A 26,837-nucleotide genomic window follows, 5' to 3' on the forward strand; every position below is an offset into this window, starting at 1 on the left:
GGCTGAGGAACGAATTGTTTTTGGTTGTGAACGAACGTGTCTCTGAAAAGGACGATTCGTTCAGATCTATAATTAAGATAGATTGAATGTTGTTCTCAGATATTTTTAGTGTGTTTTGAGAATTTCAACCGTTATTTACATGCTTAGATTGATCGGATTAATTTAAGATACATAAAATCTGGCGAATGGCGGACCACGCAGACGTAAAAATAGTTTTGTCTACATTTATCAACTTTATCTAATACATTGCATTTCCGTCATTCGAGTATCAAAGTAGAATTAGGCTACAATGCATCAACTTTATTATCCATTCATAAGCAAGGAAGCTGGATGCCAGCCAATTTTATGTACAATAAAACCAGACTGACTTCATTGCATTTTGGCTACTCAGCATCTATGATAGAATAATATTATAAGTATAATACAGTATTTTTCTCACGTTGCTATCACTGTCTGTGTTATGAATGTCAATTGTTAGTCATTAATAGACGCGTAGTTTGTGTTTGACAATCTCATTTTGACGACGCACTTTGTTGTTTTTAATGTTTAATTTTTTTTACTTCGTATAGTTGTTTTCTATAGTCGTTATCACCAATACGTATATTTTATATATATATATATATAATGTATATTTTATATATATATATATATATATATATATATATATATATATATATATATATATATATATATATATATATATATATATATATATATATATATATATATATATATATATATATATATATATATATATATATTTATAATTAGAGCAAAAGTCATCATTATATTTTTTTTTATTAAACTATAAAACAATTGATATGTATAGTCCGTTCAAGATATGAACGCTCATTGCTACAGTATTGGTGAGAGAATATAATAGGGTGAACATATGAAATTTAAAGTTCAATTAATTTTTCCTATTTTAATTTAATTTGTTGAAAATAATGTAAAATATCACTTTTATACTTATTTTATTTATCTCTATATAATACATATTTAACTCAAAAACATGATAGCAGTTTCGGAATCACTCTCCAGGTTGAATATCTCTTTAATATAATATTTAAAAAAAATACCAATAGAATATTACAGGAATTGTTCTATTGATTACAAAATAACACAACATAACAATAATTTAAAATAAAAACAAAACGTTAGGGCTAGGACATCCGCACTTGCCGACTCGCCTATAGCTGTGACCATCCGACTCCTTAATACGCTGGCATTACATATTGACTTATTTAATGTCAGCTACGACGATCTGATCCAGCTTATATCATTTAATTTTATTATTTTATATTTTTTTGTTATGTTTAAGTATTGTTATATTTATGTATATATACGTTTTTTTATGTTTTATAAATTTAAAATTTGTGTTGGACCATCGTGGCGCATTGGGGTAACCTGTTAGGCCACGATGGTCTTAATTTAATCTAAAAAATAAAATAAAAAATAAAAATAAAATAAAATAAATATTATAATTTTTAATTCAATTTCCAACGTATGGTCACACTACCCTTAAAACAGCCCTGATTTAGTACTAGTAAGATTCTCCAATCGGTGTTAACAAATTCGCGGAAAACTGTATATGTATGCATGCATACGTACACGCACCCTTGTTTCCATGATGATGAGCGTTAACATCTTGGACGGACTATAGTTATATTTATAAAAAAAAAAATGGTTTTTTACTTTAAAAATTCATATTTCCAATTTAGATATTAGTTTTGACTTAAAACGTATTATATATATTTTAGACGCAACAAATGTTTTTAAATAATTTTAATATGTATCGATGTCAATTTTATAAAAATAAAAAAATACTATGTTTATATTTCCAGCAAAAAGTCTATATCAGCAAAAAAATCTTGATCGAATTAAATAAAAAAAGATTTTAAAGCTATACAATAATTATTTGTATGCATATTTTTTTTAGTTTTTGACTAAAGATTTTATATTTTAGATCCAAAAATATAATTGAGTGATTTCTATGTACAATGAAATCTCAGTATAGCGAAGCTCACGGAACCGAAAATAAAATTCGTTATACTGAAAATTTATTATGTTGAATGTAAGAAAGATGATATATTTTTATTTTATTTTTAATATTACTACAGCATCAAAATAACCTCTTACAATATATTTTGTCCATTTTTAAGAATACTGTAATGAACACAATCAAATTTTCTAAAAAAATGTTTTATAAAAAAAAGTTTGAGGGTCAGCGAAACACTTTGAATGTCGCTTGTGAATACACCGGGTGCACGCCGAGTCAAAGACGAACTAAATTCGGTAAAATATTGTGTCAAGTTGTAACGTCATTCTTAAATTCGGATCAAATTATTTCGTTATACTGAGATCAGTTTTCGTTAAAATGAAATTTTGTATGAAAGTTTTTCGGGGACAAATTAAAATTCGTTATACTGAGAATTTCATTATTTCGATATTCGTTACAAAGAGATTTCTCTATAAAAATAAAATAAAACGAGCAAATTTAGAAAATATTTTTTTTTTTAATAATATAACAAATATGATTTATATTTGATTTATGTGTAAAATATTAGCAAAATATTTATAAATGATAAAATAATATATAATTTTTTTTTAAAACAATATCACAATTTTCCTTATAAAAAAATAGATTTATATGTATTTAAAAATTTGACATTTTTTTACCACAAAAATAGGAAAAGTCGATCTTTATTTTAAACAATGCAATCAGAAATATCATAAAATTAGTCCAGTTTGTGGTCAAACACATCGCTCCCAACGAAACAAAATAAGACAATTGTAACAAAAAATGCCGACAGCTCGTGGAATGCGAGATGACAAATATAGTGTTGCCAAATCTTAACGCATTCGATTCTTATACGAAATTTAAAACCTAATTCCACCCACAAATCGTTGCAATGTGAAAAAGAACCTCATTCATCTCGACTAGCATGTATATATAGCCGACTTTTAACAATAACCATCATCAATAATTTTTACTAGCTACTCACGACTTGCGACCGAAGCATCGACTGATACTTTAAAGGCCAACAAAGCAGCTGCTTCCCTCTTTACATCAATTATAATCCACTTACGAGAAGCATATCTATTCTTATAGTATGACACAAATTTTACGTGATTCAAGTATTTTTGCATTTAATAAAAATTAAAAATTAAACGCGTGATCAGAACATGAAATTTTAAATATAGTTTAGTTCAATCGTAAACGATCAACACATCATTGCTTAGTGTTTATCAAACTTATATTATTATTAGCTTAGGTGGTTTATTATCAATTACGTTAGCTATCCGTTAGTAAATAATGTATTAAAAATATGTTTATTTGCTTTGGCTTTGCTCAAAGCTATAATAAAAAGTAAATAAAATCATATTGGAATGTTATCTCCACAAAGCAATAAAACCGATAACGTCACACGAAACGACTCAGAACTCCTATGGGATTATATTATCAAACATTTATAAAGCGCTCCTGTCAATTTCCAACGTCGGAAGTAGAATAAAAATCCTCGGATTTGGACATATAGCTCAAAAGCTCATATCACCGATCTTGATACCGTCAAATCCAATGCGACCAGAGGTGCTAAACCTTTTATAACAATAACCAAACACATCTCATTACTTATGCAACTTTCTAAGCTATAATGCTAATTCCACATCTGTCCCAACTCTATTCGGGTGAAAGTGTCTTTTTTCCATTTTTTTCTAATCTCTTACCAAAACAGCTGACAATCGCTGACTAACAAAAGCGATTACAATGCGAGTCAATTAATCACATGTGCTCGTCCATTGAGGAGGTTCATCAAGACCCTTCAAGGGCAACGTCCTCTTGGTGCGCGCTCACTTCTGGTCTGGTCTCCGCAAGTACTACTTCTTGAATTTGAATAATTCTAAATTTATCGCCGGACATTCCGAAAGGCGTCGGCGGTCCGTAAATAACTTCATTATATATTATTTCGTTCAACTTCGACCCCAAATCAACAGGTTTTGGAATATTTTAATTCCGAGCGATCTGCCCGAGTACCATTTTGTACCGTTTATAGTATCGCAAGTATAAATGGATGTTCGTGTCTCTTATATACTTCAATATGTCCAATGTAAGACTTGAACCAGATAAAATATGGTAACTGTCTCATTGAACTATTACTGGAATGTAAAGGTTTGAGATATTGTGTACAAGATCCTTGCAATGGTAAGAAATATACTACTTTTACTATACTGTGCTTGTTGCTACTTAGTTTTATTCAAATCATGATCTAAAATCTATAGAAGCTAAAGATATTAAATCTTTAGTCTTTGGTTTATTTACTTCTAAAGCTTTTGCATCATTCGATTAAAAGAATCACATTTTCCTAACACGAAATCTCGTGTTACGCAAAACAACATAAATACAAATTTAAGATTGCTCAACTTAAGTTCTTAATCTTCTGCGTGTATTTTTTAACCTATAGTCCATGTATTTTAATATGCTGATAATTTCTGATTGCTTATCTGTATTATATGTAAGCATTGAAATAATACCGGTATAAACGGTATTGACAATTTATTTATTTTATTAATTGGTAATAAGAAAGATCGAAAAAAGAATATTTATTTATTTTCTAAAATATATTGAATGAAGATGTAGTAACTATTGTCGTTTTTATATTACAGTGAAATCTCTTTGTAACGAATATCGAAATAACAAAATTCCCAATATAACGAATCTTCAATTTGTCCACGAAAAACTTTCACAGAAAATGTTTTCATTGTAACGAAGACTGATCTCAGTATAACGAAATATTTTAATACGAATTTAAGAATGACGTTACAACTTGCCATAATATTTCTCCGAATTTAGTTCATCCTTGACTTGGTGTATGTCAGATGTATTCACAAGCGACATTCAAGGTGTTTAGCTGACCCTCAAACTTTTTTTATAAAACATTCTTTTAACAAATGTTATTGTGTTCATTACAGTATTATTAAAAATGTACAAAAAACGATCTGGCAATCTTGTAAGAGGTTATTTTGATAAAATAAAAAAAAAATATCATCTTCCTTACAATCAATATAACGATTTTTCGGTCCTGAAAGCTTTGCTATACTGAGATTTCACTGTATTAATTTTTGGAAATATAATAAACAAGCAGGTTAAATTTCGATCTAATTTTTCATCATTTATCCGTTTTTCTGTTTATGCATATGTGTTTCAAACAATTTAAAGCTTCTAAACAATCTTCCTTACATTCAGGTACTTCTTAAAATACTTTATACTCTGCTTTTTTTATTGTATTGTCTACGTAATAAAAATCAATGTACAAAAATTTTGTTCTATTTATTTCTTCATATATTTTCAGAAAAACTATTTTTGAAAATACGGGCGTCAAATCATTCTTGTTTTAGAACAATGACTAGAAAGTCATTGTCATTGATCGATCGTTTCGTGGTATCTGCTTAATTTTTGAATCAGTGCCAGAGCACCATTCGCCAATTTATTTCATTGAAATATATTCCTATATTACTCATTATATTTTGTCAGTCACGATTTTGCAAATGAACCTAATAATAAAGGAGTGCGTAGAAAATTGTAAATCTGTTGCTTAAAATGCGAAATTTTTTTTTTTTAAACAGAATTATGTGATTTATTTATATCTTATTTTAATAAATACAAATTTTATATTTATTGTAGAACATCTCAAGCTATATTTCTCGTATACTTATCAGGCGCGTACGGTGAGATACATCCCCTTTCGCTCGCTCGCGTGTTAAGTGACTTATCTCTCACTCATTTTCGTCACTGAAAATAAAAGGAGCACAATAAAAAAGGGCATCTCATACATTTTTGTTCGGATATTAAGAAAAAACAACTCGGATTTTTTCAAGGAGGACGTCTAGGCCACTAGAACTGTAAAATTAACTTTTTATTCAACTCACGTACTGCGAGCTACACTTGACTTTTGAATTTACAACTAGTCGGTCGACAAGAGATTAATCTTCTCGTCGACCGACCTAAAGCGTAAACTTTGAATAGACCGCTACACCATAATATTATGTATCATAAGTATCATAAGCAATGGAGAAACTAGGATTTGTGCCGCCCGAGACGATCCTTAACTTTGCCACCCCCCCCTCCTCCCGTACAATTATCCCTTCAAATATTATATGTATATAAAAAAACGTGCAAAACAATTTTTAAGTTTGATGAAATATGTTAATGATAATCAAGCATTTCATTATCTTAGCACGTACTCAACTTGAACAAACAATATCAACTGGTAAACTTGCCAAATTTTCGGCCCAGTCAAAAATATTTTTGAGGTGGAATTTTATGACCGACCGGGTCATAAAATCAGCATTTGCTAAACTTTTATTTATTGTTTTTACATATTCAACTTAGCTCTTAGTTATTCACGGATATATATATATATATATATATATATATATATATATATATATATATATATATATATATATATATATATATATATATATATATATATATATATATATATATATATATATATATATATATATATATATATATATATATATATATATATATATATTCAGCGCATTAAAATTAAGAAGCACATTACAACACAAACGGTCCTACCATCGCAAAAATGCCACCCCCAAGCAAGCGCCACCAGGAGCGCTCCCCTAGCTACAATTTTTGTATATTATAGATTTTTTATACACTTTTATTTAACAAAATATTCTTTAATCGTTTTTAACTACGATTTTATAATTAAATAGCATTTAATATATTACATATACAGTACACATTTATGTATTTTAAACTGAATTTTAGTTGATAATTATGAATTTTTATTTTGTTTTGTTTTTCAAACTTATCATAGTAAATGTGTTTTGTAATAAGTGATTTTAATATTTTAACAGTTGATTGTGACTATGAATATAAATTTGACAATATTCCCAATACTTTTATATAATATTAAAATACATATATTCGGGTTCGTATCATTTAATTTTAATAATTTATGATTTATTTATATTGTTTCTTCCTATGTTTATATTTTATTATGTATGGAAATAATACAACCATTATTTCCAAACATAATAAATTTTCAACCATTGTCACGCATTGTGGTAATTTAATTTAGATAAATAAATATTCTACTTGAAAGTAACTGATGTTTGAAACCGATTATTTAATAATTATCGCTCGATTGTATCATTGAAAATTCGCCCGGTTGGCAACACTGTCCGTCATCGCCGTTGGCCATAACGCCTCAACGACCGTCACTCTCCCTTCTCTCCTGTTTTTTCGCACGCACACGCGCCACTAATTTTTATTCGTGCGAATCAAATTTAAATACGCGAACGTTGCAAAATAATAATACAGGAGAGGATTCTGGAAGCGTTCCAAATTAATCGCGAACCTCGGCCGAAAAATGTTGCCAGAAAAGAAAATTAAATAACGACCGCATTTGGTGTGCCTTTACAACATAAATATTTGCGGTAGAAATTATCTGTGGTTGCGCGTGAATATAAATAATGTTTACAATTAATTAATGAATGGTTGAGATAAAAATTGTATTTAACGGCGGTTTCCTGTTAATGATAAAAATAGTTTTGTAATATATGCTATAACAAATATAAAAGTGGTCCTTAAAAATAGTTAAATGTGGACAGCAACGCATATATTTATTTAAATCCTTCGCTAGTATAAAAAAAGTTTTTTTGTAAAAGTCAGGCTTTTTACATCCATAGGTTGACGAACTTATTTTAATTTGATACTAAAATGCGGATTGCTAAACTTTAGTTGCATATATAATATATAGTTAGTCTAATAAGTGACAGGCAAAAATAATGATTAATTGCATTAGTTTTCAACTCAACCTCAAAATCACTTCTAAAAGTGAAAGCTGTTTTTAATAATTACAAAAGATAATTTAAACAATGCTTATTCGATGCAAGACAATAGATGTTTTTTTAGACAAATATCGAAGCTTATGAATAAAAGTATATGTTAATTATTGGCCTTCAAAAGTCTGCGCGGCTATTGTGCAATACGGTGTGTTCTGCCTAACTCAAATGTTGTGTTGTAATGAGACTTGTGTGGTTGCTCTTTTAAAAATAATGCATTAGCAATTACTTATGGAATACGCAAAACTGGTACAAATTTTTTAGTGTATTATTGATAGTAAATTTTGACAATACTATAAATAATATTCGTGGTGCTTTAAACTGACTAAACAACGTATGTATATGTTTTATACTTCGAATAATAATTTATGTGTCTCCTTCCTTAAGATTAAAAAAGGTTGAAATAATCAATAAAATATTTCGTCTTATATTTTGTATTAATATTAATAATTTCCTATAAAAGTTTTATATTCCTCGTTTTTTTAAATTCGAGTTAATCACAGACATATAAGTGAAATCAAGCAGAAAATAAAATGTGATGATATTTGTATGTATAACTCTAAAACTGTCGTGTCTTAGTGACCATTTTTCACACAGCAGGATTGAGCAGCTTATATTACAAAAACGCCGCAAAAACACAAGAGCAAACGCATCATTAGTCTGTGTATGCATATTATGTTTCTTTTACATTAACAAAAATTCGTTTTTAATAAAATGTCGTAGGGATACTAATTTATTACATTACTATTATTACATTAGAAGAAATGTTTACATCCAATGTAAAAAAATTACCGGAACACGACCAATGTCCAAATTGCTTTTTATTATTTATATTTATTTTGTGTGTTTTATTTCATTTCTAATATAAATTTAATAAATTTTATTATTTAATGTTTATAATAAAAACGTATTAAATAAAGTATTTCATTGTAATTAAAGTAGAAATTTAATTTTTACTCTCTTCTGTAAAAAAATATTTTTGTGTCAATGGTTGTTCTTAAAATTATGATTTTATTTTTATATTTTATCAATATGCTTATTAATAAATATAGAACATGAGTTCCTGAGAATGCAATCAGATTTCAATCCTTTTCGAAATATTCACAGCAATAAGATTCATTATCGATATCCGCCAATTTATAATAGTATCAACGAGTTTATGTCTGATCATAAAGTGACGTCAAACACTAAATTACGCATCGTTTGAAGAGATTCTCCATTTTGTAAAATAAAACAGTTCAAATACATCAGTGTATATAGTTTATAAATGAATCATTATAATAATTAGTAGTATTTATTTCCCCTTTAGGCTTAAATGTTTGCCTTGCTGGCTCATTATACAATTACCCACTGTTATGTAAATAGGCATTGAAAAAATTATTCAAACAAGCCGATGATGTCATTCATTTGTTTTCCCCATTTTTTCCAAAACTCTCGCATCTGTCACTCACCAAATGACACAATTCATGAATTGGCCATTGCACTGCGACAATGACGCCTCCAGCTATATAAACAATACTTTACCGAAGTGAATCATTAATTTCTGAGTACTACTTATAATGCGGGATTATTTTATACTTGAGAAGATTATTCAAATCAGTTCTTTTGTTACAGTTTCATCGACTGGATGGCGTATTGCCTACTTTTGGAGAGTAAGGCATGACGCGGAATCGTGAAGACTTGAATCATTTTTGGATAGAAATTTGACAGGATGACTCCGGAAACGACTGCCATGATGATTCGGACGGTCGACGGGAAGAAGGCGTACAGAAATCAGGTTTGTTGATTATTTTGTTTTATTGGTTGCGATTTCAGTGGCATCTTTAATGCCGTTTCGCGTTTGGTAACAAACGACGCGTGTTTGCTTTCATCAACACTCTCTTTGTTTCGGAGATGTATTTCTGGACCAAGTTCAACATCTCAGGGATCTCTCTGCTGCGAGAGTATCCGTTGACATTTCGATAATTCACAGCTGAAAAATAAATTCTTCAGAGCGAACGTCAGCAATAAGATCAACGAGCGATTTAATTTCCAATTTTAGGATGCTTTAGTGATGACATTAATTATATATATAAGCAAACATGAAAAATATAAAATAAAGAACAAAACCTTTACTTTCATTCTTGCTAACGTTGTTTGCTCATAAATATATTAAATCAATTTTATTATTTGGTGTTTTAAAAGATGTTGGCTAAAAATATCTACGCATAAAGTATGCGTTTTCAATAGTCGTGTCAACGCGAAAAAAAATCTCAGTGCCAAATGTGATTTTTTAGCTTAACTTTATATCATGGCTAATTCTGGAAACGGATGGCTTGACGTGATGATTATTTTTTTGAAAGAATTTCTTAATGCACTTTGTAAACTTCGCTAAATATGGCATTCGTTATTTTAAAACTCTCCATTAAATCTCCATTAACTCCATTAAATAAGAGCTGATTCTTAAAATATTTAAATAAATAAATATGAGTTTGAAATTATTAAAAATGATTTTTTTAAAAGTAAATTATAAATTAAATTTATTAAAAAAAATCTATTTTTTTATATATTTATAATTTTTTTAGATATATTAAATATATAGAATACTATTGTTATTTTTAAATATTATTAATTATTTAAATTTAATAAAAAAAATGTAATAAAATTTATATATTTAAATTTTTTTTTAAATATACTAAAAAATATTGTTTTTGATACAACAAGTATTTTACTTTTATATTATCAATATTCTTTCTGCCTACTCTTAAATGCCTCTTATACTATTCAAATGCTTCAAATTTAAATACGCAGCTAGTGACGTCTTAACTTATTCATATTTAACACTTTGATTGCCATACGACGCGCCGGTTGTCGTCGCCGTTCTGAATTAATGCGGTCGTCGTAAAATGACTTTTTAGTTTGAACAAATAAAAATTATCATGGCTCTATATTTATTTGTATTATAGTGTTGGCCTAGTGAGAATGTTTTTGAAGCAGAATACGATAGCTGACGTCGTATAATGGCCATTTATATATTGAAATGTTTATTTTCAGTAGTAAAAAATAAAGCAATAAAATAGTGCAGAACGGTTTTATTTTTATTTATTTAATTACACAAAAGTATGTTATTTTATTTTTAGTGAGATTTTTGTTTACCACCTCTTTTGGAATGCGTTTTCTGTTCTTGCATATTGTTTCTGTAAAGCAAAACGACGGCCTATATTCATACAAATATTTTTATTTAGACAACTATATATTTATTAAATAAAATATTATATATCTAATCTTGTATTCAAAATTTTTATAAAATAATAAATTACCATGTTAATATAATTTTGACCTCCAGATTTTCGTGCAATCAATGTACGCATGACATTCAAAGTGTTAAAGAATATTGTAAGATGTATTAAATTATATTTTTATCGTAATCGTGCAGATTTGCACTTTATTTATTCTTACAAAGCTTAGGAATTACGAATTTTGACCGATTTTCAATACCGGTATTACCGAGAGAAAACAGATATTATATGTATTGCCATTATTATTGTTTTTTTTTATTAATTAGTAATAGAAATTACCGAAAAAATAGTGTCAATTCATTCAAAGCATTTTGCGAAAAATCCAAGAATTCAAGACTTGGAACAATTTATTTTAAGATATTGATAAGGACATCATTGAGGGGGGGGGGAGGAAAGCTTGGTGGAAGCATTTGCTCAGGGGTTAGGCTTGTTTCTATCGTAGTCTTCTTTTTACAGTATTTTTTGATATAAAAATGACAATGTTTTTTGATTGTTGGTATTTGTAGACTATTATGATTTTTTTTAGATTAATATAAAAAAAGTGTATCATATATTATTTCTATATCTTTATTTTGGATAACTTTCAATTCAGAAAAAAAATACAATAACTTATGTTACTCCGCACCTAGCAAGCATTTGTTAAAATAGGTCTGATTAATTGTTTTTGTACTTAGCGTATTTTTATTTAATATCGATCTGAGAGCCACAATGGCAGATTTCCATTCTATGTTTAAGAGGGAATGTTTCTGAAATATTATTGCTAAGATTTATTTGCGATTGATTTAATATTGTAAGCACTTTTTAAAACGTTACTTAAACGCATATTATTTATTTTGCGATATCTTTTGAATACAAGATAAAAATAAAGAGCGCGAGCAAACGCGGTATTAAGTATTCATTATTTAGTGAATCAACATGGCTTCTGGTTCTTAGATATAAGCGTATTAAGTGTAGCATATAGTCTAAAATCTTATATTTATATAGTATGTGAATTTAACTGTCATTCCATACCGTGTCGAAAGCTTTTTTTATATCTAGCAATAAAAGCTCTTTATATTAAAATTAGCGCATATATAACTTAAAATCAACTTTATAACAAATATTTTTTTGCTGAAAATATAAATAATAGGAAGTTAGTGTTTTGACACAAATCGCGATCGACTAAAAATATTATCATGGAACGCCAATGGTTTACGCGTGAAAAAACAAAAATTTTATTTGACGAACAAATATACATTGTTATTATTTATGAAACTCACTTAAACTATATTAAACTATTAATTCTTTATGATGTCGAGTGATTTTCGCGTAATGTAAACTCTTCGTTAAAAAAAATATTTGAGAGATTATTTGAAACATAAATTTTTTTAAAATATCTTAATTAATTACGGTAATAAACTGACTTTTATATGACAATGACTTTTTAGGCAGATATTACGTACACACATATAAAAATTAATTGAAGTATTGTTTTCAGTAACTTTATTTTAATTAATATGCCGTTTTTCAAATGTGAGTTCAAGTGTTTTCAACTTGTTTTAAATGCGAAACAAAAGTTGGAAATTTATTTTAAAAGCTTTGTGTTGTGATGAAAAAAATAATGCATAATTGAAAAAGCCTAGTTATAGATAAAAAAAATACAGGATATCATAAAACATGAGTTTAAAAAAATATAATAGAACTCATTGTGTAAAGGTATTTCATCTGTTAAAATTAAATGCATTAAAAAATAATTTATTTTTTATGATTAAATGTTAATTTTTTCTCAGATTTTAGCGGCTCTGGCCGTCTCCATCGGCACGTTGGCCGGAGGCATGGGAAAGGGCTACAGCTCGCCTGCTATAGCTTCACTCCAAGCTGTCACCAACTCTTCAGGCGTGTCAGGCCAGCCCTTCACTGTCACCGACCAGGAGGCTTCTTGGGTAGCCAGCCTTAGTTTGCTCGGTGAGTGCCTGTCCGATTAATTTAATTAACATCCCGTCGTTAATCATGGCCTCGTCGCGATTTAGTCGTGCACCTAGCTGAATAAATCAACCGTCTATTGTGTGAGCCTCTTGTGAATGAAGAGTGAAGATCTTTGTCTTGTACAACAACGCTTGATTGCCTATGATTAATGGATTCTAATAGCAGCCATTGTCGCTGAAACGTGTGGATTTAGGATGACTTTTTTAAGTCACGTTAAATGTCAGTAATGTTATGTTTTTGAAGCATATTACTACATAATGCTTTAACGGAGTATAAGTGAGTTTTATAAATAAGAGCAATGGAGTATAAGTGAGTTTTATAAATTAAAGCTAGTAAATCTGCTGCTAGTGTTCGAGCTAGAGACTCAAATCAAAATATTCGAACATAAATATCGGGCATAACTATTTATGAATCATTTGCTTATATTATTTTTAATGACAATACTATTCATACAATTTACAAAAGTAAAAAAATTGGACCCTTAAAATTTGATGCAGGATTTTATTTATATTGTTTATCACGAAATTCACCTGTAAGATAAGGAAAATCTAATTGTCGATTGAAATTATGTTTATAACAAAAGGGTCAGATCTTTCGAGTATTAATCCGACTTATATGCCACTACTTTTTTTACCTTGTCCACTTTTAAGAGATGGTGGAAAAGCTTCTCTACATAACGTAAATATACATTGCTATACAAGGAAAAGAAACGGTCTGAGAAATCTTCCTTGAGGAGCTCCAGTTGTTATTTTACGTATCTAGTATCGAGTGCTCATTAATAAAAACATAACTTCTACCTCTCATATATGTGCGAATTAGGTGTTGAAAATAGTGTATAGATAATATATATAAATACCAAAGCTTTCAGAAAGAGCTAATTGATCATATATGAATTACAAACATGTACATACTTATGTACAAACTTCCGCAGTTGAAATCAAACTTGCTACTTGATTTGTTTACCATGACTGATTTAATCTAAACTTAATAGTATAAGTCAAACCAATTTCAAGTGTAACTAAATCAAAATACTATTATACGCGTTATGTAACAGAATATGTGTTTATCGAAGTTTGTGCAGCTTATAAACATGTGATCCTATTCGGTATCAATTTTGCGGCCAACGTGCTTGATATGCGGCCCGCGTCTCGAATAAATTTGTACAGCACCGTTTCGCGATAGCGCCACACTCACTTTAACTTTATTATACTCACGTACGTACAAATCTAAAACTGTTTTCACACAAAAAATATTATAGTTCCTAGGCAAAAAGTATTTATATTTTAGGGTGAATAATAAGTACATTTTGTGATACAAAAATGCAAAATATAGATTAGCAATCATGGGCCTTACACTAACTAGTTCCGGGAAGCCACAGAGAGGGATACCCCTCCGCAATACCGTCGCTTCCACAGCAACCAAAATTGTAATGCCTGCACTACACTCTCTGGAAGTTGGCCAAGGTTAGCCAAGAACGGAGAATATAGTGGGCTACTTCGGTCGAATTCGGTTCTGCCCGCTCTAAAATCTCTCGGAAGTTGTCCAAGGTTACCGAGAACGGGAGGTGAAGTGGAGGTAATTCAGTCGACTTGGCCAGCTTCGAGCGCTTCTGAACATTGTCGGCATTATTTTCCGAGTCAAAGGGACCGAAGTCGGAGCTGCTCTTTCGAGCGCGAGCGGTGAGATACTTCCCCTTTTGCTCTCTCGCGTGTTAAGTGACGAGAGTGAGAGATATAATGATATGGTTTTTTGTAAACTGAGATAAAACGAGTAACTCGGTTCAATCTCAGTATGCGCGTAGGCGTCCTATGGTTAACACGCATGTCGAGCGCTGCATCGTGGTCACGTGGTCAATTTATAATACCACATGCTTATCGGGGACAACAGACTCTTACTGGCATCTTTGAATATTTTAGGGCACGAAAAGGGATTAATTATATTTTTGATAGTATATTCTTCTAACAGATATCGTTATTATATTTTTTTTATATAAAATTAAATAATTAGTGGTACTTCATTATGTTACAAAAAATCGTTTCAAATATCCTTATGTATTTTCCTAGATCGGTTTATATAAATGTCACACCATAATGAATTATTACTTAGAATCGATAGCGACAAATTCTAGGATAGTCACAGATGTGGTGTTCGTATTCTGAAGTAACATATTTATGCCTTATGGCATTTTGCAAAAGCCGACAAAGATTTTGCGTAAATTTAATATTTACGACCGAAAAGTTTTCACTGATATTGTATTGGAGAGTGGCAACACAAACTTTTATAATTATCAGTAGCGTAATTTTAATAAAATAACAATTTAAAAATTGCGATTATTTAGCATATTTTTCGATCGCGCGCAAATATGCCGGCTGTACGTGACAGAAGCCATCTGGACAGCATATGAAATTTGCGACAGTGTGGTCGCTTAATCGAAGTCGTAGATCTCGGCCGACTTCAGTTACTTAGACAACTTCCAGAGAGTGTAGTGCAGGCATAAAGATCTTCCACGGACATCATCCCTGCGCCAGCTTCTCCACCACCGCTCGGAGAATAACGATCTCGCTCATTATAATCTGTCGCAATATGTAATATAATCTAATAAAATTCTCTTACTGGCTGCGAAGTCACACCCCATAGGGTTTGAATCCCGAAAATATTTTAGATAAAATTTGGTGTTTTTGTATAGAAAGCATATAAATATAATAATTTATTAAGAAATGTGTTGTGGTTTTTATCAGAACGACATAAAAATAGATCTTGAAAATTGTTTTTTTCTTGTTTTTAAATAAAAATTTTGAATGCTTATTTTAAAAAAACTAGAAAATCTTAACTTGGTTTAAGTGAAAAAAAATAAAAATTTAATTAAAAAAAATATTTATCATATCAATATTAAACTTCTGAAAAGCTATTGTAAATATCTCAAATAAGATCATACTCTTAGGGCAAAATTATTTATTTATTATATGGAGTTTGCGAGTTTTGTATTTCGACATCAATTTTCAATCTATTTATTTTTATTAAATGATACTATATTACGTATTATTTCTTTCTGTATATATAATAATTTATTATAGTATTTGCGTTATAAATTATTAAATTCGATTTTATAAAAGTCACTTTGATTTCTGACAGCTATCTTTAAAGATAGAGAGATATCGAAAGTTGTAGAACTTTCTAATCGGACATCAATTTTAAATTTGTTGTTAATCAAATTAATAAAATTCGAGTTTTGTCCCCATTAGAACTGCGAAATTCGCATTTTCTATGTCTTTGAACTCTCAGATATCTTCTTAACTTATCCTTTATTGAGTTCAATACAATAATAAGACACTGATAAAAATGATTGGCATAAAATGAGAGGTAAATAAATAAACTTTTCAAAGACTAATCGAAAATTTAATATAAGTTTGCCGAAACTGGGCAAACTTTGGAGTTTTGGAGTCGAAAAACACGTGACGTCATAACGGAATTGACATGTATGCCAAGAAAAGTTATTATGCAAAACGCGGTATGTACATATTCTCAAAGCTAGGTATGGTATTACTTTAATATGGAACACACGAGTGTCTGACGCATGCGAAGCTCTCGACGGGATTTGTGGGTTGATACGTCAGTGACGTCGCAAATGTGTATATTTATGTTTTCTAGTGTGGTATCATGATGGGTGTTTTGGTATAAATTATAAATGCGAATCATTTGCATATTTCAATGAATGAGGTTGCTGTAATGAAATGCTTGGAATTCGACCAGACGTCAGATTTTATATACATATAGATAAAATTATCTGCATTTAAATTCTGGAATATAAAATCAATCTTTAACGGGCTTTTTTTATATAAATATTAAGTATATGATTATTGTATTATTATATAGAAAAATCAAAATGTTGGCTTAAGAGAAAAGCTCGAGTCGTCACAATTGACAAGTACCCCTTTCGGCTGTTGATTGATGTATTTGCGAAGTTTTAACATGTGGTTCACGTGTTAAACTTTCTAGTTGTTTTAACATGATTAACTGGTGTTTGCTTAAACTTAAGAGGCAATACCGGTTTGTGTATCTTCAATCGGACCGAGACTTGACTTCTCGTTAAGAGGTTCAATGATGAAAAGTCCATACTGCAAATTGATATTGTAATTAAAGGCAAGGCTACAGAGGTCATAAACATTTTTGCTTACTTTAAAACTATGATTAATAATATTTTATACGTCATTGCATAAAATATTTTCAGTGGGAATGTTTGGAGTCGTCAAAATTTCGATAACCATCTGTTGTTGGTTAATTTCCCCTGAGCCGGCCCTGTGTTCTAGTCTTCGTTGATATAATTTGTATGATTTCAATAGATTCAAACTGAGCCATTTGATTCAGAGAGATTAGATTCCGGTCGCTCTTATCTACCAAATACTGGGTTTCGAATTCACTAAAGGATTTGATTCAATTTCATATTTATTTAATATTACAAAATAAGGCGAGCAGAAAATGTTGGGCTTCGCTGATTTTGTTCAACACAATACATACATTCCGGTCAAGAAGAAATTTTAATCAAATATCGAACGTTGTTACATTAAGCTCTAATGGAATATTAAAATACAATATATATATACATATATATATATATATATATATATATATATATATATATATATATATATATATATATATATATATATATATATATATATATATATATTTCTAGGAGTCGGATTACTCCGCGTACTTTTTTGATTCCGTGTGGAATCATGGTCCCTACGTTTCGGCCAGATTCGCCCGGCCATCCTCAGGGGAAAATTGAGAATATGAACATCCGGTGTGGGCAAAGCCCAGCATGTGGTTGTTCAGATCTGCTGGGAGACCACATGCTGGGCTTTGCCCACACCGGATGTTCATATTCTCAATTTTCCCCTGAGGATGGCCGGGCGAATCTGGCCGAAACGTAGGGACCATGATTCCACACGGAATCAAAAAAGTACGCGGAGTAATCCGACTCCTAGAAATATTAACCAAATATTTCTCCGCGAAAACGCATTCAACCACATATATATATATATATATATATATATATATATATATATATATATATATATATATATATATATATATATATATATATATATATATATATATATATATATATATATATATATATATATATATATATATATATATATATATATATATATATATATATATATATATATATATATATATATATATATATATATATATATATATATATATATATATATATATATATATATATATATATATATATACATATGTATGGTAAAAAGTCAATGAACTTAAATTGTGTTTCTTTAAAATTCCATTAAAAATCTTATATTTTTAACTAAGAGATTATTTCATATATAAACGTTCAAAATCATACTAATAATTATTAATAGATTATTCCCAATGCGCCACTAATAAATATTGTGTGTAAAGATATAAAAATAAATAAAATATTTACTATTGATATCGTATCGCTTAGTTTGTTTCGTAAAGTTTACGTTCACAATTTAACATAAACTAGTCGAAAAACAACAATGGAACTTTTTATAAGCTTCTAAGTTAAAGTTGTAAAAATATTTGTTCCTAATATATGTTTATTAATTAATTCACACATGTTTTAAAATGTAATATTAGATATTATATGTTAGTCGTTGCTGAAGCTATGCTTAGATTAAATGTTTTTGTAGCCTTGTCTGCATCATGCGATTGATGTGAAGAGGGAAGCAGCTGTTTATTTTCTCTTTAAATTTTCTAGCCCTAAGAGTGACTCCACAGCTAAATATAGACGTTAGATTTAGTATAACATATATTGCAACAAACTTTTCTCCGAGCACTGGTGGAGGAGCTGTCGGAAAAATGACGTTATTGATCGTCTAAGCGTTTCTCGTGGGCCGCTATGCAGATATCTGCTCTGGCTGATCGTTTCTTGAACAACGACCTTATGTATCGTTGATTTGGAAGCTCTCCGACGAATCATAACAATGTAGAGATCATTAAGTCAGCTGGGTGCGAGTTTAGATAAACAATCGTGTGTCTCAAGTCCGAATTTCTGTGACGTGTGTATGCGTTTATATACGCTAAGACATGATACACGAGTTTATTTTAATTGTTAATATCTTATAAATAACGGAAAACCTACATTTTTTATAATAGAAATGAGCGATAGACAATTCATTCTACCATATACATAAGTATTATTGTTATTTTCACCACTTTTTTGATCTGTACAAATGGCTATCTTACAGTTTTACTTTCAAGGTGAAAATATATTTCGTAGGTGTGTCCAAGAAGCGATGCAATTGAACTACCAACATCCTCATCTGAGATTTTATATTAAGCAATATCAAATATGCAACGAGCATGTAAAGATAGAGAGGCAGACGAAGATTCAACTCTAAGAGTTACAGATATAGATATTCTAGCACAGTGATTGCCAATCTTTCGCACCTCACGGACCACTAGATTCAAAATGTTGCATCTTGCGGACCACTACCATGCTTATTTCATGCTTCTGATTATCAAGCATCACATTGATCGATAAATATACATTTTTATTAAGTATAGATATTACGATGCAATTTTCGTGCCTCTGTAACACTATTTTGAACAGAATATATTATACATAAACACAATATGCGCACGATTTTACACAGGGCTGCGCAACCTTTTCACGCACAAATTTCACCTCACAACACGACAATTCACATTGTTATACCAAATTAACATGTCAATTGAATATTAATCGCCAAACATTTAATGCACCATAACTCATCGCACATTAGAATAACCGTTGCTCGTGCGACTTACACCTACCGACATTTAGTTGAACGCCTACAAACCTTGTTCAAAAAATAAAAATAAAACACCAAACGATAATGCACACCTAATAACGTTGCTTAGGCACGTTTAACGCGGTCTTTTGTCACCGATGACTACATGCACGTGTTAGTTTTGTGTCACACGTGACCTCACCATACAAAGATGGGAAAAAACATATTAACAGATATTTGAAAAATCTTTAGTAATTAATCCCGATCACGTGATAATGTATATTTTTTATTTTTCGCTCATATTTAAACGGAAAATGAACGCTGGTTGAGGAAATTGCTTTCCACGATATCGACTCGTAGTCTTTTGTGCTTATCTCGCCATTGTGGTTGCAGTGGTCGTTACTATATATTTGGTGAGGTGAGTCTGATTTTTTTGTAATAAAAACTACTTTTGTGAAATAGTGCAGATTAAGCAAATGTTTTATATATATGAAACCCATTGAAAATATAATTTATTAAACATATCTTAAATATTTATTTTAGTTTATTAATATAATATAAACACAATGTTCAACATCAATGTACCTCATAAAAAAAAAAGATGTTACCGACTAAAATAACATTATTTAGTAAATAAAGCACCACCTAATAATTTTCAAATTGCTACTATTATATCTATAAATAAAATAAGATCAATTAATATGCTGACTTGAATTGAATATGTGATGCAAGAATAATTTAACAATTAAACGATTTTAATATTTCACAGAACATTTTGTATTTAATAGCAAATAAAAATAGTGTCGAGTTGTATTTATTATACTGTGTGCTGGTGGAGAAGCTGGGTTTGTTGTAGTGATTTCGTGTGAACGATCCGCTCATTTCTCTCGTTTTAATACTCTTGTTTCAAATCATCCGCTGATATAACAAAGTGTCATATACTTAATATTCCTAATTTAAGACGTCTCTGGCGACTCACAGATGCGGATGTTGGTGTGGCAATTGCATCGATTAATAATCCAACTCAAGGTGAAACTTTCTAAAATTATTAATACGCAGCGGTTCTTACGCAGGTTAGACGCATTGTTTATGTAGTTTTTCCGGCGCTTACTCGTAGTGAACGGGAAGGATGCGCAAGCCCGGGTGGTCCGTGAAATCATTTAATTATTATGCAATTGTTTAGCATGAGTAATAATATTTATATTATAAGTTTATTTTTTCCCTTTCATAAGTTTAAAATTGTGGTTTACATGCTGGTTAGACCCCCCACAGAGTTCAGTAAATCTAAATTAGACATTAAACTACTGTATGGAATATTATGCTTTCATTTCTGATAAAAAAAAAACATAACTGTATCATTAACATATATCAAGATATTTCCCACAGGGTACCTGCTGGTGAATAATACAATATATATTAAGATGCTTCAAACACCTTGAATTTTTATAAGCTGTTCTGCACATATTTTTACAACCATCTTTTCCTTTAGATTGTACATTGTTAACGTTTTCTCAACTTCATTAAAAATAGTTTTGTTTGTAATTGTTCCATGCAGACCATTCATAGAAAATAATTATTAAGTCGCTTCAAATACAGCAGCAACTAAGTATCTGGAAAGCCAGTGATTCCTAAAATATTCGCGGCTTTCTTACAAAGTATATAATTTCCATGTTCAATTTAATTCTGTGCGAACCAGTAATTGACATTTTGCATAACCTTTTACAAATTGCTATTTACTATTTTTACTATTTAAAACCATTTGCCGGTCACAGCATTAAAAAAAAAATATCTGGCACGGACTCGCCCTTTCCTATGCAGTGGTATAAAAAAATGCAGCTGTTGTAAAACAATTAATAACATTCGTAATTCCCAAGAAATTTGCTGATGTTTGAAATGAGAATTCACAAAATACAAATTGCTAAGTCAACTCGGGACCGGGAAGGGGTTAATATATTTTGACAAAGCGCGCTTTGAGAAATACTGAATTTAATAAGGACATTAAGAGACGAAAATGTTTTTTGAACCACTGGGTGTAGCAATAAAAATATTTTTAACCCATTTGCTTCGCTATTAAATTGTCTATTGATGTTACTCACAATGTGCTCAATACTTCTAGCAACTGTTTTCACTGAAAGTCTGATAAATTAAAATATAGCTGCAATATTTATAAACGACTTTATTAATTTACGATCGATAAATGACTTTATTTTATTATTTAATAAATTAGTACAATGCAGTTACATCTCAAGAAGTATGATCTCTATTTTTTAACCATAATATAAATATTCAGCAGGAATTCGTATGGTTCATTGTTATATTTTTGCCATTCTACTGTATGATAAGGAGGCGTTCATCTTAAAATGTAATTAAATCTGAAAGGTAGAGATATGTGGCCTTATAGACTTATGCTAAAAATATTCTGAATGGATAGAATTACGAATATTAAAGTCCTGCGGAACATCATGATAAAAAATCTTTAATATCTTCAAGGGCAAAAATACAAACAAACCAACACATCAGTACAGTAAAAGAAATCGTCATATATTATATCTACGCAATTTGAGAGATTGGTTTGGGTTCAATTTCACTGAAATATTTAAATAAGATATGCAAGAGTTTACTTTTTTATAACCATTGTAGACATTATACCTAAATAATTTTATAAAATTATTTAGGTATATTGTCTACATATCTCTTTTAAATATAGAAAGGTACAAATCACAACGAAATTTATTTTTATACTATTGTTCACTATAATTAACTTTTTACCCAACAACATGCTATTGTCCAATCGAAACTCTCCAAATGTATACAAAATTCAGTCTGGCATCAACAAAAGTTCGCTTTTGTGCGCTGATGTTATTTTATGATCGAAATTTCGGATTCGAACGTGCGGATGTATCGCATTCTTCCTTGTCGCGATTTAAAAAGGAGAAAGAAGCGATTGACAACATTTTTTCCAATTTGTCGCCTTCAGCATCGGCGACCGATTTTCTACGATTTTCCGAATGGCGTCAGATAAAAGCGAGACGTGTCGACTTGATGGATACTCTTCTGCATCGACAAAGCTTTTCAAACTTTTTTGAAAAATATTTTTATATAGTATATTCGTTTGAAATAACTCAATCGAGTCTTTGGGATGAGCTGTGTGTCTTTATCCATCGAAGGCCATTGGTTATGAGCCAAACAAAAAAAAACGTGCATGCAGGCCGCATCACACATTGAGATGTCTTGTTTCGTGTTCCCACGACGTTTTGATTCCAAATTTGAAATGCGTGTAACATGAGAAGTAGTTGTACCGGTCGATGGTTAAAAAGCCACGTGGGAGTATCTTTTCCGGCTTGTGTTTGATTAATGACTGATTTTTTATTTTGTTGATCTAAAACTGTAGGTGTGCTCACCGAAAATTAAAAACTACGGTTCCACCATAAAGATGACAATAATTCTAAATTATTACATAGAAGCTACTCTCTACTATTGATTTTTTGACGTTTATTAGATAATTCATTTTTATGAGTAGTGAAATGTTTTAGAAATCTATAATAACTTTCATTGTACAAACACACTTCTATCATCATTTATTAACTTTGTGCCGCATTGATATTATTTATTTTATTGACACATATATTTAATTTTAATAGCAATATTTTATTTAAAATATTTTTACATACATACTACACACGTATACAAAAATAACATACAAGCAGCTGCACTCATAACAAACACTAATCGTGTAACTAAAAATAATTCAATAGCTAAATAATAGCTCGACTGTACCATAGAGGAAATGACTACCTACCACACAGCATATTTGGTACATATTTTTTTTTGACACTCAAGTGCATGTTTGTGGCATTTTTTACACTTCATTGCACATGTCGTTTCTAAATCCGTCTTACCATGATTTATACCTACAGAGCACACACATATAAAGACCCTAAAATAAACAAAGGGCGCTCAAAAAAATATTTCCCTAAAAATACATAAGTTGAACGGTGACATGCCAAATGTTTATTTTTAAGATATTAAAATAATTTAGATGCGAGCATCGGGAGCTTTATGTGTGATGTGGGACTTTATAAGCAGCCAGCGTGGAGCCAGTTGCTGTGTTGCGATTTGAATAGGCGTTTTGGTAAATTATTACCGAGAGTCTTTCAGCCACAACAGCTGTTGTGACCTTAGACTGTACTGGTCGTGTTTCCAGTGGTTCTGAAAAGTTTTCGCCATGTTATGTCGAAGAACATCGCTAAATTGTATGATGGGTTTAACTGAAATATTATATTTGTACGTCAAACCACAATGTTTATAAATAAATATATATAAAACGATTGTGTAACTTTATTTATAAATCAATCAACAAATATTCATTATGGTTAATTTGTGGTTTGCGTTTTGGTGGTCTAATTTATATAAAACATGGATTATATTATTTGCATAATATAACATGAAACAATAATAGACATATTACGAAAATTCGTCATCATTTTCCTAATCAAAAATATAATTTATTTTTTATAAAGATAAATAAAAAGCTCATTATCTACTGCATTTATTCTATTGCTCTCACGATAACCTATTTTTGTGCTATATGAACAGACTTCTTTCAAAAACATTAATTTATTACGTCCGATTTTGCTTTATCATTTACTTTTCCATAATACCAATAATACATTTTCCGCAAGTCACGCACTGCATTTCCATTATACACTTTTGACATTTTAACCGAATTTTCCCATCAACGAAAAATTTCTACACGCTTTTATAATATAATAACAATAAAAATGTATAATATTTCATCGATTTTTAAACACGCGATTACTCTAAAGGTCATATTATGAAGCGCAAATATTAATCATAATTTTAAAAGTAAACTTGTGTAAATAAATCTTTGACTTTAGAATTTTAATGTTACACATCTATCACTTGCATTATATATTTTGAGTAACTATATATCGATAACGTGTTTTAAAAGATAAACTTTTATCGCTAAAAGGAAAAAAAAATAGAATGATATTTAAATTTATTATACAATATACCAACTAAAGATTAATCACACGCGATACAGTAATGTTTCGATAATTTTTACTATAAATTACAATTATCGTTTATTATATAAGTATATTGATACAATTAGAAGTCTCAGAAATACCATTTCTTAGCATCCCTAGAATAAATTCTAGTTTAATTTCCGTGACACGCAACACGCAATGAGTTATTCCGCCCGCGCGTGCTTCAGTTAAAGTTAAATCCGTTCCAGTTAAATCTGTCTGTATAAAAATCCTGGGTAATTATTCACGCAGGATCTAAAAAATCTAATTCGAACTGTTCCAAAATAAATTCATGACAAAGAGAGCTTTCATACAAGAAAACATCAAAAGCGTTGTCTTCTGACTATATGCAAGTATTTATTTGGACTTTTAAGAAATTCGCTCAGAGAACTTGCATCTGTTCTTCTCATTTAACCTAATAAAAAATGTGCCAAATTAATCTTGAATCATCAAAGAAAGCCGCCGAAGCTTTCCCGTTTGAGCTTAAAGCTTCCGTTTTAAGTTCTCATAAGCGAGTGGCTTTTTAGCCATGTGTAAAATCGTATAAATGTAAATCCGGTAAAACTTTATATGATTTTAATCTTTTTCTCTTTATGAATGAATAAATTAAATATTTTAAATCGAAAATATGTATAATATATATAATATAATATTACATATTTCCAGAAAAATTACTATATTATTATATATTTTAATAATGGGTGACTTATAATAATTACAAGATCTGTTACTATATTCAAATAAACGTTTTAGAAAATATTTTTTATTTTATAAAAAAACTCGCATGGCGCATCTAAAAGTAGCCTTTAATAATCACATATTAACAGTATCAATTAAATAATATTAAAATAGCTCAATATATTTAAAAAAAATTAATTAAAATATTAGTTAAGAATAAAAATTATATTTTAAATTATTACTAGATTTAAAAATACAGTAAAATCTCAGTATAGCGAAGTTCACGGGACCGAAAAAAAATTTCGTTATACTGAAAATTTGTTATATTGCATGTAAGGAAGGCAATATATTTTTATTTTATTTTTAATTACCATATTACTACAGCATTAAAATAACCTCTTACTTACATAATTACTGTAATGAACACAATAAAATTTGTTAAAAATAGTTTAAGGGTCGGCGAAACACATTGACTGTCGCTTGTAAATACATCCGGCACACGCTAAGTCAAGAACGAACTGAATTTGGAGAAATATTGTGTCAAGTTGTAACGTCATTCTTAAATTCGGATAAAAATATTTCGTTATACTGAGATCAGTCTTCGTTACAATGAAAACATTTTGTATGAAATTTTTTTTTGATTTCAATTATTACTAAAACATATTTTCTGATTTAACAACAAACACCAAAGATAGGCAATATTTAATGAATCTTTTAATGTTCGATAATACAACTCTGATTTATGAATATTTAAACTAAAAATAACGCAATTAATGCAAAAATTTAATTAGTATATTTTTAATTTAAAGCAATATTAAATAATATGTTATTTTACAAGGCGTATTTAAAAGTATTTAAAATATCTTTAACATTTTAATCCAAATATTGCTTAATATTATAACTCTTAAAACTCGCTTTCGACATTTCTAATTATGATTATTTTTTCTGATTTTTTATACACATAAATACGTAATATGTATATTTTAAAGTAATGGTTTTAAATATAAATAAATTATAATTAAATAATGTATAAATAAAATACAACTATGCCACATAAGATATTGTACTTAACATATATGTATGTATTATTATATTTATATACACAAATAAAAATCTGGCAAGAAACATATTTTTAACTTAAACTCCATAAAAATTAAGTATATATTTAAATTGCATTTTAAAATCAGGAATAATATATTATCAGAATT

At 29.4% G+C, this 26,837-nt stretch overlaps 1 protein-coding gene across 7 annotated transcripts in view; it reads left to right on the forward strand.

The window, feature by feature from the left end:
• The window catches only part of LOC148232775 (facilitated trehalose transporter Tret1-like), an 81,277-nt gene that overhangs the window by 47,842 nt on the left and 6,598 nt on the right, over window positions 1–26,837 (forward strand). For 6 of the 7 annotated variants that reach the window (XM_088191154.1, XM_088191150.1, XM_088191152.1 and 3 more), the window contains 2 exons: window positions 9,499–9,661; window positions 12,932–13,106. In XM_088191154.1, the coding sequence (XP_088047280.1) occupies window positions 9,596–9,661; window positions 12,932–13,106 (241 nt within the window). In that variant the 5' untranslated portion in view covers window positions 9,499–9,595. Of the gene's footprint in view, window positions 1–9,498; window positions 9,662–12,931; window positions 13,107–26,837 lie in introns of those variants that run through there. The other variant, XR_015810554.1, reaches the window with a different exon arrangement.

Source organism: Plectrocnemia conspersa, unplaced genomic scaffold (assembly GCF_051122295.1).
Source record: "Plectrocnemia conspersa isolate PC_06_02 unplaced genomic scaffold, ASM5112229v1 ptg000008l, whole genome shotgun sequence".
Classification (NCBI taxonomy): Eukaryota; Metazoa; Arthropoda; class Insecta; order Trichoptera; family Polycentropodidae; genus Plectrocnemia; species Plectrocnemia conspersa.